Source organism: Bos mutus, chromosome 7 (assembly GCF_027580195.1).
Source record: "Bos mutus isolate GX-2022 chromosome 7, NWIPB_WYAK_1.1, whole genome shotgun sequence".
Lineage (NCBI taxonomy): Eukaryota > Metazoa > Chordata > Mammalia > Artiodactyla > Bovidae > Bos > Bos mutus.
In genome coordinates, this window is record NC_091623.1 from 96918005 (window position 1) to 96932578 (window position 14574).

At 40.9% G+C, this 14574-nt stretch overlaps 1 protein-coding gene across 1 annotated transcript in view; it reads left to right on the forward strand.

Moving 5' to 3' along the window:
• The window catches only part of SH3RF2 (SH3 domain containing ring finger 2), a 148420-nt gene that overhangs the window by 56452 nt on the left and 77394 nt on the right, over positions 1-14574 (forward strand). The window contains exons 3-4 of the mRNA XM_014481769.2: positions 8813-9082; positions 12787-12882. Of these exons, the coding sequence (XP_014337255.2) occupies positions 8813-9082; positions 12787-12882 (366 nt within the window). The remainder of the gene's footprint in view (positions 1-8812; positions 9083-12786; positions 12883-14574) is intronic.

The following is a 14574-nucleotide window of genomic DNA, read 5'->3' on the forward strand; positions in this document are numbered from 1 at the left end:
AGTTGGCACTCAAAAATACTTAAGGGACTTCCCTGATGGCCCATTGGCTAAGACTCTGTGCTCCCAATACAAGGAGCCCAGGTTCGATCCCTGGTCAGGAAACTGGATCCCACATGCTGCAACTAAGGGTTTGCATGTCGCAACTGCAAGTTCACAAGCCACAGCTGAAAGATTCCATGTGCCACAACTAAGAGCTGGTGTAACCAAAGAAAGATTTTTAAAAAATACTTATTGATGTCCATCAGCAGATGAACGGATAAGAAAGCTGTGGTACATATACACAATGGAATATTACTCAGCCATTAAAAAGAATACATTTGAATCAGTTCTAATGAGGGGGATGAAACTGGAGCCTATTATACAGAGTGAAGTAAGCCAGAAAGAAAAATACCAATACAGTATACTAACGCATATATATGGAATTTAGAAAGATGGTAACAATAACCCTGTGTACAAGACAGCAAAAAGACACTGATGTATAGAACAGTCTTTTGGACTCTGTGGGAGAGGGAGAGGGTGGGATGATTTGGGAGAATGGCATTGAAGTATGTGTAATATCATATATGAAACGAGTCGCCAGTCCAGGTTTGATGCATGATACTGGATGCTTGGGGCTGGTGCACTGGGATGACCCAGAGGGATGGTATGGGGAGGGAGGAGGGAGGAGGGTTCAGGATGGGGAACACGTGTATACCTGTGGCAGATTCATTTTGATATATGGCAAAACCAATACAATATTATAAAGTTAAATAAAATAAAATAAAAACAAAAAAAAGAAAAAAAAAATACTTATTGAAAGAAAGAGTGAGATGTAGGGCTGGAAAAGTTAGTCCAGAAGGTATAACAGCAAGTTCATTACTCTCCTCTCCTCCTTTGGGCAAAAAATATCTAAGCAATTCTATTTTAATACTTCTTATTTGCTAAGAATTTTACTAAGTATTCTGTGTAATTTATCCCATTAGGCTTCTCAGCAAACCCATGAGAAAGTGTGTTCAGGGTCCCCAAGAATCCCCAGGATTCAGTGATTCCCTAGATGAGCTCACAGAACTGAGCAAATCTGTTATACGTAGCCCACCAGGCTCCTCTGTCCGTGGGATTTCCCAGGCAAGAATACTGGAGTGGGTGGCCATTCCCTTCTCCAGGGGAATCTTCCCGATCAGGGATCGAACCTGGGTCTCCCGCATTGCAGTCAGATTCTTTTCCATCTAAGCCATCAGAGAACCCCCTTATATGCAGTTACAGTTTATTACAGTGAAAGGATACAGACTAAAGTCAGAAACAAAAAGAAAAGAAAAGCGCAAAGAATAGAATGCGGGAGAGACCTGGCACAGCTTTCAGTCATCCTCTCCCAGATGAGTTTCACAGACAGCACTTATTTCTCCCTGTAACAGTGCATGAGCACACACATGAAGTATTGCCAACCAAGGAAGCGTGCCCAAGACTCGATGTCCAGGGTTCTTACTGGGGGTCAGTCAGGAAGGTGTGACTGGCTTCCCATGCAGCTGGCCTTAGTCTCTAGCCCCTCCAAGGGTCACGTTTTTACTGCATAACCCAGCCTCTCCCCAACATAAATTGCATTGCTCACTTAGTCTGCTATGTCCCAAGGCTCCAAGCAAACAGTTCTTCTCATCAGGCAGGATTTTCTAGCAGCTTAGAGGTTATGTCTCAGGTGAATGGGCCAAATCTTCCACTGGAATCTGCAGAGTTTGGCTAACACAGATTTGCCGAGTTTACTGCACAAAGAAGTGTTAGTATTAGCCCGAGTTTATGAATGATCCATACTAAGAATCAAGAAGGCTAAGTGATTTGGCCACAGTTACCAAAACCAGAATGTAAACCAACATCTTCCTTCGCTTTAACATCTGTGTTCTGTTGCACCCTAGTACCATTCCCTGAACAAGTAAAATTCTCTACGATAAAAAGAAATTCTTATAGTATGTCTCATAAGCCTGGCCTCAGATAGGAATGTCCAGATTCAGACCTTCTGGTGATCTCAGGCTCCCAGAAACAGATGGTCTGGGACTTATCAAGGCCAGCCAGATATGATGTTGTTGAGTGAGTGCTGGGAGGGTGGGGGTCTCCCTCCTCACCAGAGATACATGAGCACAAGGGCCAGCCAGCACTTTCTAAAATATACTCCATTGCCTCCACTATCTGCTCCAAAAGGATTGTCAGCATGAGGGAAGGAGGCAGGATGGCTCAGTTGGCCAAGAAAGCAACTAGGAAGTGAGGACCCAGGCCAGTCAGCTTGACTCTTTGCCTCATGAGCAGAGTGAAGTCACGGGCGAAGTTATGTTTGCTTTACTCAGCATTCCCCAGGCATATCCTGCCAATCTTGCAAAGTGGTTCAGATGGCAACACAAAGTCATATTAGCGGAGTGGAGCTTCTGAGAAGCCTGCCAGTAACAAGCCTGTATGAGTTTGTTCAACTCAGTGATTCCTGAGCCTATTTGAGTATGGAACACTTTCTGAGTATGTGTGGCACTAAATTGTTAAAATTCAGGGCAATTTGGAAAATAGGACCCCAACTCTCCTTTTTTTTTATTTTCTAGCTCATGCCAATAGATCTTTCAAATAATTATTATCAGTCATAATTAGTAATCTAATATGCATTCTTTTCCTCCAAGAATGGCAATTCCTGGATGTTTCTGGATTAATTCACAAATGCATTCATTCACCCAAGCATTTATTAAACACCTCCTTGTGTCCAGGCCTCAGAGATAGAATTTAAGAGGTGTTTCAGACATGAACCCTAAATTATCCAGTAGGGAATTCATAGCCTGGTGACTGATAACTTGAGCCAAAGGCCAGAATGTTTTCTCTTGGCTCCATTCTCCCGTGATGGGCCACCTTGTGACCAGCAAAAGGAGGTAAGCAGTTAAGTCAGCATGTTGGCTTTGGCCCCACCCAATGCCAGGAGTAGAGAACCAGGCCAGCCTCTTTCTAAACAAGTGGGGAGTGCCATTCATGCATGGTAAACAGCTCGTTACCCAGGAGCAGGCTGAAAGTTCACTGCAGCAAAGCTTTTTCCCTTGTCTGGATCACTGTGATGGTTCCATTCAATTTGGGCTCCTTTTCTCTTACCCTGTTATCATTCCACCTGCCTCCTTTATTTTCCAATTGGAAATAAGCTCAGAGCTTGTTGGCAGATAGACCTGCTGCTGTTTTTGAATTCTGCCATTTGGTTATTTCTCTGTTTTGCAGTTTTACTGTCTATGGGGTTATAATATGTATTAATCAAGACTTTTTCAGTTTCAGGGTCAGAAAACAATTCCAGGTAATTTCAATAATAAACAGTGCATTGGGAATATCATCTCATTTAACTGTGTATCCTTCAGGCATAGCTGGATGTAGACATTCAAATTTTATTGCCAAGGCTCTGTCCATCAATACCTATTATAGTTACCTATTTATCTTATGGTATCGCTAGTTCTTGTGCCTTCTGCACCTTCATTCAGGAAGGTGTGTCTGGTGTCTGGGAAATATCATCACTGGTAGTCCAAGGCTCACCACCTCCAGGCTCATGATCCAAAAGAAACACTCTCTTCTTGGGTGTCTATATATCACACATCAAAGAAGATTCTAACTGACCCAATTTGGAGCACATGCCTGCCCTGTACCGGCATTATACCAGGAGGATTTGGGCACTCTGTTACTGAGCCAAACTTGGGTCCACTCACCTACACGGTAAAACCAATCTACTGACATCAGTTGTGGTGAGGAAAGTGCAGCATTAATTGCGGAACACCAAGCAGGGAGAATGGGTGGCTAATGCTCAAAAGACCCAAACTCCCCAAAGGATTTCAGGGAAGGGATTTTAAAGGCAAGATGAAGGAGAGGGTTGCAGGATGCCTGATCAGCTCATGGATATTTTTCTGGTGGTTGGTGGAGAGGTAACTGGGTGGTATTTAGCGAGTTAACAGCATCAACCTTTTGGTTTTGACTGGTCTGGGTTCTACGTGTATGTGGTCATCACTTTTTTCACCTGATGGGGATTTTAGTATCTATAAATCAACTCAAGGACACAGCTCAGAATATTATCTATCATCCTTGATGAGAAACGAAAGGTCCTTGACTTTGTATTATGACTAAACTATTTATTGTGTCTTACTTGGCTGTTCTTGTTTCTGCATTTTCTCATCTTAAATTTGTTTTCTGAAACTCAGGGAAGCCTTAGGAGGCTAAAACTTTTTTCATATAAACAAAAAGCAGAGGACATGGCACTGGATAGGGGTTAGTTCTGTCCCCAGAAAGGCCCCCATGGGGCCTTGCTCAGTTTATTAGTGGCCAGCCTGGGCCACATACCCATGTGTATGTGGTGTGACCAGAGTGAATGACATGCCTCTGAGAAGATGGATCCAAACAGGTGGATCCTCAGAGAAGGGACACCTGCCATTTTACTAGTAACACACATAAATACTGCAACATAATTTTACCATGAATATCTCTGCATGCCCCTGTGTCCTTATTTCAGTGTCCTGTGCTTTATCTTCCCTCAAAAGATGGCCCTCAAGGCGTTCAGACCCTGCTGAGGTGACAGACCAATAGACCGCACATTGGCTTACTAAGTCTTTTGAATCTCAGAAAAGGATAGCTTGTTGGCCACACACTCAGCCTTCCATTGGATTGTGTGGGTCTTTGAAAAGCACCAGGAAAAACATTTGGTTATGACCTGACTCTGAAACCTCCACACTCACTTTATCCTCATCTCCCCTCCCACCTGCACCTGTCAAGACAGAAAACAGTCAGGGTAGTAAAAGCTGTTTCCAGCAATACACCGGGTGATGGCTGCTGTGGAACTTGGAGTCATTTTCCCTTGAGAGAACCTTTGAGGACCAGATAGAATCAACCAGCTCAGTCTCTTCAGGTGCTTAACTTTTACATGAGGGCTCTGGAGTTCAATAATTCATGCTAATGCTATCAGCAGCAAGCAAATCACATTCAAACTCTGTTCAGATTTTGATTATAAAACAACACCCCAAATGAATTTTATGATGGATAACATACTAGGTGATTTCAGGAGGATGAAACAGAACTCAGGCTTTGAGGTCAAATGAACGGAAGTCAGTCTCAGGGCCGCTGGTCATTGGCTGTGTGACTTTGCCTCAACGTTGAACAGCTCAGAACTTCTGTTTCTTCATTGATAAAATTAAGATAAAACTATTTCACAGGATTTGAGATCATATGAATGAGCTAGTACATGGAAAATGCAATTATTGTTGTTGTTTAGTCGCTAAGTCATGTCTGACTCTATTGCAACCCCATGGATGGTAGGTTACCTGCCAAGCTCCTCTGTCCATGGGATTTTCCAGGCAAGAATGCTAGAGTGGGTTGCCATTTCCTTCTCCAGGGGATCTTCCCAACCCAGGATCAAACCCACATCTCCTATGTCTCCTACACCGCAGGTGGACTCTATCACTGAGCCACCTGGGAAGCCCACAGTAGGACAATAAGACAAATTTCTATGGCTTGCCACAACCACAACAAGTGTTCATTTCCTTCCCCTCTTCAGATTCTGTCTCTTTCTTCTTCCCCATCCCCACCCCCACCCCCACCACCTTTACAACGTAGAAGCCAATGTTTCCTATAAGTATGAATGTAGAACTGAGAATAAAAGGGGACAATGAAGAGAAAAGGTGATGGAAAATATTTTCATGTTAAAAGTAGAATTTACAATCTGCTTCCACAATCCTTTATCTCTACTGAAGGGAGATGGAGATAAGATGAAGATGGTCAGACAATTAGTACCATCTCAGGGTTTCAAAGTTTATGTCTCTTCAAAGAGATTTAAGCAGTTTGTGCAGTTTTAGTTTAATATTCTTGCCCGGTGGTCATTAAAATATGTAAGCCACTTGTATGGGAATGTCTTCCAGAAAAGAAAGGAAAAAAGCAACTTGGCCATTTACAACACCTGCGTTGAATCTCCATTGCTCCTATTTTAGTTAGAATAAAATGTAACTCAGACCAGAGGCTGAGTTGGATGAAAGGGAAAGTGCCATAAAAATGCAGCTAAACAGTTCATGAACTTAGGCAAATTTTTAACTTCTCTGATCCCCAGTTTTCTAATCACAGATGGTGAGAATTAAATAAAAGATATTGTGGAGTGCTTAGCACAGTATCTGGTACATAGGAAGAAACGCTGAATAAATATTAGATATTGATATCATCCTATTATGCAAAGTCAAAAGGGCTTAAATTCTTTTTTCCCCTAATTTTTCATTCCTCCTTCCTTTGCTTTCCTTTCCTTTTATGAATCAAAAATGACAGTGTATTAGGCAAGATGGAAGTTCATTTAGCTTTCAGATAAAAATTGGGATGTAAAGTAATCCAGGACTTGCCTAGCAGCTCTACAATGCAGACTACTTCCCCCCCTTTTTAGGTGAGACTTTCATCCTCATTGTTCAAGATGGCAGCTGGAGCTCCAGCAATCATGTCCACATTCCCCATAACAAAATGGAGGAAAGGAAAAGAAAGTCAGTCCTTCTCAGTAAGGACATTTCCTAAAATGTACTTATATCCTTTTGGCCAGATGTAGCTGCTGGTTGAGTTCAGTTCAGTCACTCAGTCATGTCCGAGTCTTTGCGACCCCATGGACTGCAGCGTGCCAGGTTTCTGTGTCCATCTCCAATTCCCAGAGCTTGCTCAAACTCAAGTCCATCGAGTCGGTGATGCCATCCAACCATCTTATCCTCTGTCGTCCCCTTCTCCTCCTGTCTTCAGTCTTTCCCAGCATTAGGGTCTTTTCCAGTGAGTCAGTTCTTCGAATCAAGTGGCCAAAGTATTGGAGTTTCAGCTTCAGCAGAGGCTGGTAAATGTGACCTGTGTGTGCCAAATGCTGATGTACCCAGAAAAATGTGATTTATATTACAACATAAAACTGAGAGAAGGCATAGAGACTGACAACTATTACTCCCTGATATAGCTCACCCTGGGAGTCTAACAGATTTAGATCATTCCCCAGAAATCCTCCACTCTCATTCTGCTTCCACCTGCTTACTTCTCATGTAAGGGAACAGCTTCTCCAAAAGGTAGTTCCATGGTTTGTTAGTCCTACTTAGCTTGGCTTATTTTCTTCCTAAATTCCTCCCATACCTTTCACTTCTCATCCCCCAGCTTCATTCATTTCCTTTTCACCATCCAATTTTAATAGACAACACAATTACTCTATTGTATAAAAGTTAGGAAACACAGCAAAGCACTTAGGGGAACTTTTTAAAAAAATATTCAAAAATCTCACCATTTAGAAATAATCACTTTTCAAATGTTAGTGTACAGCCATCTAGCATTTTCCTCAGGTGAATATATATAAATATATATATATATTTTTATAAAGAAAGTCTAGTGTACATAACTGTTTTTAATCTCTTCTGTTATACTTAATATGAGTAACTCTCAATGTTGTTAATTATAGATCAACATCATCAGCTTTAATGATTGCAGGGTTTTCCATTGTATGGGTGTATCATAATTTATTCAACTGATTCTGTTTATACACAACACTGTGTTAAACCTCCTAGTACAAACGTCTTGGCTGATTTGTCCACCAGATGAGTGTGTTCCCGTGGTTGTCTAACTCCCCAGGGACCAGCAGAAACACGCTGGTCTGCCATCGCATTAGCCATATGGTGCTGTTCAGGTCTTATCTCGATCCCTAAGCTGTTTACAGTTCATTTTTAAATGAACATTGAAGACTCAGAAGGTCCTTGAAGAACTGAATTAATGTCTCCTTACCTCCCCCTCATAAATAGCAAGTCTGTCCCCAGCCGAGGGGCTACTCCACCCAATGACTGAGGAAAACACAAAATACAATACAATTGCAGGTGACACTGAAGGGCTTTCTATAAAACCCAAGTTACTAGAACTTTCCATTTGTCAAACTGACTTCAAGCGAGACCAGAGTGAGACCGTTTCTCTGTGGAGAAACCAGTTTCAATTAGGGGAAAAAAATGCATTTGACTGAAATAATTGTTTAGACTGACAACTGATTTGACAAAAAACAATTCTTTAGCTGATCTTTTTTAAGTGATGACTGATTTCTGACTGTTAATTTGTCTTAGTTGTGCTTGCTAAAGATACAAACACACACGGGGTTTTCAGTTTCTAGACAAGGCTGAAGACAAATTATGGTGTATCCCTCTCACATAGCACTTTCTATTTTCAGGGAGTTTTCACCTCAGTTTTCTTCCCATTAACACTGAGGAGTAGGTAGAACTGATATCATTAGCCCTGCATTACAGATGATCATTCTAAGAGGTGTCATCTATTGAGCACATTCTATGCAAAATATGAAACAAAACCCAAATGCATCATTAATATTCTTTAGTCCTCACAGCAACTCTAATAAGGTAGGTATTGTTATCACTTCATCTTATAAGTGAACATGGTTTAAGAAAGATGAAATAACTTGACTGTAGTCACACAAGAGCAAAGAGGTGAAGCCAGAATTCAAAATCAGTATTCCTAGCAAGAATCACGGTCTTACTCAAGTTCCCGTAGTTGCAGAGTCAAGTCCAAAGTCCTGCTCCCTGCATAGTGATTAAGAACAGGGTCTCTAAAATCAGATTGTCTGAGTTCAAGCCCCATATCGCCATTTCCCAGCTGTACTACCTTAAGTGAGTTACTACACCCCTCTGTGCCTCAGTCACTCCACCTTAGAAACGGGGATAATGCTGTCTGTCTCAAAGGTTAAACAAGGTAATCCACCTATGGCACTTAGTGCATGGAAAATACTTTGTAATTAGTAACTAATGTGACCCCCTTGGTTCCTCCAGCCTCTAGGCCATACATATTTTCTTGATCTGTGTCGCTCCAGGTGCCTCGAGCAAAGGCCCTATGCAACTACCGAGGGCAGAATCCCGGTGACCTGAGGTTTAATAAGGGAGATGTCATCCTCCTCCGAAGACAGCTGGATGAGAACTGGTACCAGGGGGAAATTAATGGAGTCAGTGGAGTCTTCCCAGCCAGCTCCGTGGAGGTCATCAAGCAGCTGCCCCAGCCACCCCCACTGTGCCGGGCCCTCTATAACTTTGACCTTCGTGACAAGGACAGGAGTGAGAACCAGGACTGCCTGACCTTCCTCAAGGTGAGATTCTGGGCAGCCACCAAAGTCACCAGTGATCACATAAAGGCTGTGGCAGAACTTAAGTTGTTTGTTTAATATTTGTTGATTTTTTTTTAAATTACATTTTATACAGGCTTCCCTCGTAGCTCAGTGGTAAAGAATCCACCTGCCAGTGCAGGAGACGCAGGTTTGATCCCTAGCTTAGGAAGATCTCCTGAAGGAGGAAATGGCAACCCACTCCAGTATTCTTGCCTGGAGATTTCCATGGACAGAGGAACCTGGTGGACTGCAGTCCACACAGTCTCAAAGAGTCAGACACAATTTAGTGACCAAACAACGATGAACAACGTGTGCTTATATATGTTATGCGTATGTATACTTCAAACGATATGGAGGTGGTCACCAGAGAAATCTAACAGGAGTTTGATGGAGGTTCTCAAACATTTGTATTGCAATTATGAAACTAAGTATCCATATACTCATTCATTCATTCTGCAGTCACTTTTGACCACCTATTCTTTTCAGACACTGGAGAGATAGCATGAACAAGTCACAGCATCTGTGCTTGGGCAGAGTAGTGGGAGAAACAGATGGTTAGACAGAAAATTGTAAACATAGTTTAATAGCATGCTATATAGAACTACAGATCTTACCTCTTCATTGAGTGTCTGTAAGGATATTCTTGCTGACCAAGTTCACTACTGCTTGTTTACAACACTATTTTGTCTGTAGACATTACATTCAAAACACTCCAAACAGCAACTACTGAGGCCTGCATGCCTAGAGCCTGTGCTCCTCAACATCAGAAGCCACTGCAATGAGAAGCCTGCACACCACAACAATGACCCTCACTCTCGGCAACTAGAGAAACTCCGTGTGTAGCAACAAAGACCCATCACAACCATAGATAAATAAGTAACTTTTTAAAAACCACTCCAAACACACACAATAACATAATTATATCTTTACACATAAATGACCTCTTACAAGATATACTTTCCAAGGACATCAGTTACCCTATGATTTTTTTTACCTCTCTTTTTTATTGGCTGATTCTTTACCATTTGTAAGCAACAAGTCTGCTAAAGTCTAGACTATAGCCATCCCTGTATATTCGGGGTGAGGGGGTAGATCCAGGACACACTGAATCCTGAGGATGCAGAGTCCGTGGATTCAGAGGGTCAACTGTACTCTATCTAAGTCTCGAATTTGAGCAACCTCCGGGAGGTAGTGAGGATAGGGAAGCCTGGTATGCTGCAGTCCATGGGGCTACAAAGAGTTAGCAACGTAGCAACTGAGCAACAACAAAATTCAGTATTTATTATTCCCTAAACATTCAAATTTTCTCATAGAAACCAAAGTTGGGGTAATTTTTATTCTTTGCAACTTAAGTCAAATACAAGTGCAAGTAGCACTGCTACTCAGTTCAGGAAAAGTCTTTTGTTTTATAAAATATTTTTATTCCATCACTCCCTGAAATGAGATTTGCTTCAGATTCCCTCAGACCAGATAACTTCACTGTCCTCCATATTATGAAATACTGATCTTTGTTATTGTCGTCACACCTCAGAGTGAGTCCCCTAAAGAATACCATTCAGTAGCCGACCTGCACATTTTATACTTTGGCTACAGCCAGAGGACAGCAGTTCAATTCCACAAGCATTTATTGAGTATTTACTTTATCCCTGGCATTAGACACTGAGCTCTGGGGACACAGCCAGAGGAAGACATAGACAGGGAGCATATCTGCTTTTGTGTCCCCTCTCTGGGAATTTGCAGACCAGGACACTTACCCAAGAACTTGTTCATTCACTGAATTCATCCATGTACCAGGCTGTCTATGCAGATACAGTGAAGAGTCATTGTCCATATCTTCATGGAGCCAGCAGTCTAGTGGAAGGAGCAAACACATAAATGGGAAGTTATGACAAAGGACTCAGAAGAGAGGATTTGTTCCCTCCTAGGAGATTATCAGGGCTTCCCCAATGGCTCATCGATAAAGAATCTGTCTGCCAATTCAGGAGACACTGGTTCGATCCTTGGGTCGGGAAGATCCCTTGGAGGAGGAAATGGTAGCCCACTCCAGTATTCTTGCCCAGAAAATCCAATGAACAGAGAGCCTTTCGGGCTATAGTTCATAGAATCACAGAGTCTGACACAACTGAGCACAGCACAGTGGCAGAAGGCTATCATAGACTGAGACTTCACTAGGAAATCTCATGGTCTTCCTAAATTCAGCATGTCTAAAAAAAACTCAAGATCTTTTCTCCCAAAGCTACTCTTTTCCTGGTACTTTCTGTCTCAGTAAATTTTCCTATTTATTCATATGTGCATTAATTCATTTACCATGCATGCATTCAAGAAATACTGATTGTTTAAAAATTGTGAATCACTGTGTTGTACACCTGAAACTTATATTGCACATCAACTATACCTCAATAAAAGAAATAATAAAAACTGATTGGTTGACTGCTAAAAGGAAGCCACTGTATGAGGTCCTGAGGACAAAAATGATCAAAATAGATCCAGGCCCTACAGACATAGAGTTTATGGTCTGATGGGATAGACAGACATTATAGCAATCATAACGTAAACATGTGTAACTGCAGATTATAATAAGGACAAAGAAATCTTAGAAACGGTATAATGCCGTAATGAATTTAGATTTAGATTCATCTACATTACTAAGGGACAAAGAGAGATCAGTGGATGAATATTCAGATTTAGATAGATGAATATTCAGACTTAGATCGATGAACAGGTGTGGACATGGAAAGATGTTCCTGACATGATATTAAGGGAAAAAAACAACGTATCCTATATGACTTCATTTGAATTAATACAAAAGAAGCCAAATGAATATACATGCTAGAGTCAGAGTGGAGGTCACCTCTTGCTAGGTGTCAGGGAAAAGCACAAGAGCCATCTAGGTGCTGGAAATATTCATCTCTCTTGCTCCAGATGGGGGCTTTGTGGATATATTCAGTTTTAAAACTTCATCAAGCTTTACATCTAAAATATTTATGCTTTATTGTATGCCTGTATACATGTTTTTGAAAAAGTTTTTAAAATTTTAGTTTCTAATTTTTATATTAAATATAAAATATACTATAATTTCATATATTTATTTATATATATTTTATCTTCATATAAAAGAACCTGGGGAAAAAACATGTTAACCAAGAGGTTAACACTGATTGTATCTATATTGTGATAGAATTCTTTGTTTTGCCTATTTACGTTTCCAAATGTTTCTACAAATCTCCATATAACCTTTGATAATAAAAACTTGAATAAAGAGCCATTTTATGTTTGATACATTAAAAATGGAACATGTTCTGAAAAGTGCTCAAAATCAGAATACAATGCATCCTTCCTTTTGCTAAGTCTGTCTCCCTATGTCTTCCATGTTGATTTCTCATCAGATTAATTCAAATGAAAAGCCCTGATTCTGCAGGTGATGGAAAATTAGAGATATTTCCAAGTTTTCTTAATGGATTTCTTTGATACTCCAGATTTCTACTCCTCTTTTGGTCTTAGTGACCCAAATACTGCCCTTAATGGAGAAAAGAGTATTTTAGCAGAGAGATTTTGTAAATAGATTATGAAAGAGTTACCTTACTTGCACCTTACACCATCTGAGATTCCAAGTTGGTCTCCATGAAAAGCTTTCCCTCCCAGAAAACTGAGAGTAAATGTTAACCAGGAGACTTTCTCTCTTTCAGGATGATATCATCACTGTGATCAGCCGAGTGGATGAGAACTGGGCAGAAGGCAAGTTGGGAGATAAAGTCGGTATCTTCCCAATCTTGTTTGTAGAGGTACGTGACTATCAAATCTACATCTGATGCAAGGTTAGAATTATACATGGACTACAGTGATGCCTGAGAGCAATTTCTATTTGATATGAGGCTTATTTCAGAACTAACTAAAGTCTTGAAAGAAAAGATGCTAGTCCATAATACCCATTTCTGAACTTCTCTGGTGGTTCAGTGGTTAAGACTCCATGACTCCAATGCAGGGGGCACAGGTTTGATCCCTGGTCCAGGAACTAGTGTCCCATATGCCATGCTGTGAGGCCAAAAACAATTTTTTTATTACAAAATACCCATTTCTGGCAAGACTGTGGGAATATAGGTCTTTTCATTCTGCTGATGGGAGTACAAATCACTGTCATCTCTCATCTCCAGACTCAAATTCTTATCAAGGATATGGAAAAGGGACATCTCCTGTGAGTCATGAATTCCACACCTGAGAGTTGATTATAAGAAAATAATAAAACAAATGTGCTAAGAAGTATGTACAAAATGTGCAAAAATGTTTATCATAGCATTGTGCAAGTGGTAAAAAGTCAGAATAAGGATTTAGTTTTTTTTTAATTATGGTGATGGAAAAATACAAGCCCATTAAAAAAAAATGTTAAAAGGTAATACTCAATATCAGGGAGTATCTGGTATTATGGAAAGATGTTTGTGATTATTTTTCAGTTCAGTTAGTTCAGTAGCTCAGTCGTGTCCAACTCTTTGCAGCCCTATGGACTGCAATACACCAGGCTTCCCTGTCCATCACCAACTCCCAGAGCTTGCTCAAACTCATATCCATTGACTAGGTGATGCCATCCAACCATCTCATCTTCTGTCGTCCCCTTCTCCTCCTGCCTTCAATCTTTCCCAGCATCAGGGACTTTTCCAAGGAGTCAGTTCTTTGCAGCAGGTGACCAAAGTATTGGAGCTTCAGCTTCAGCATCAGCCCTTCCAGTGAATATTCAGAACTGATTTCCTTTAGGATGGACTGATTGGATCTCCTTGCAGCCCAAGGGACTCTCAAGAGTCTTCTCCAACACCACAGTTCAAAAGCATCAATTCTTCGGTGCTCAGATTTCTTTACGTCCAATTCTCACATCCATACATGACCACTGGAAAAACCATAGCTTTGATTAGACGGACCTTTGTCAGCAAAATAATGTCTCTGCTTTTTAATATGCTGTCTAGGTTTGTCATAGAAGAAACCAAGGAGCAAGCATCTTTTAATTTCATGGTTGCAGTCACCATCTGCAGTAATTTTGGAGCCCAAGAAAATAAAGTCTGTCACTGTTTCCATTGTTTCTCCATCTATTTGCCATGAAGTGATGGGACTGGATGCCATGATCTTCGTTTTCTGAATGTTGAGCTTTAAGCCAACTTTTCAGTCTCCTCTTTCACTTTCATTAAGAGGCTCTTCAGTTCTTCTTCACTTTCTGCCATAAGGGTGGTGTCATCTGCATATCTGAGGTTATTGATATTTCTCTCAGAAATCTTGATTCCAGCTTTATCCAGTCCAACATTTCACATGATGTACTCTGCATATAAGTTAAATAAGCAAGGTGACATTATATAGCCTTGACGTACTCTGTTCCCAGTTTGGAACCAGTCCATTTTTCCATGTACGGTTCTAACTGTTACTTCTTGACCTATGTACAGACTTCTCAGGAGGCAGGTAAAGTGGTCTGGTATTCTCATCTCTTTAAAAATTTT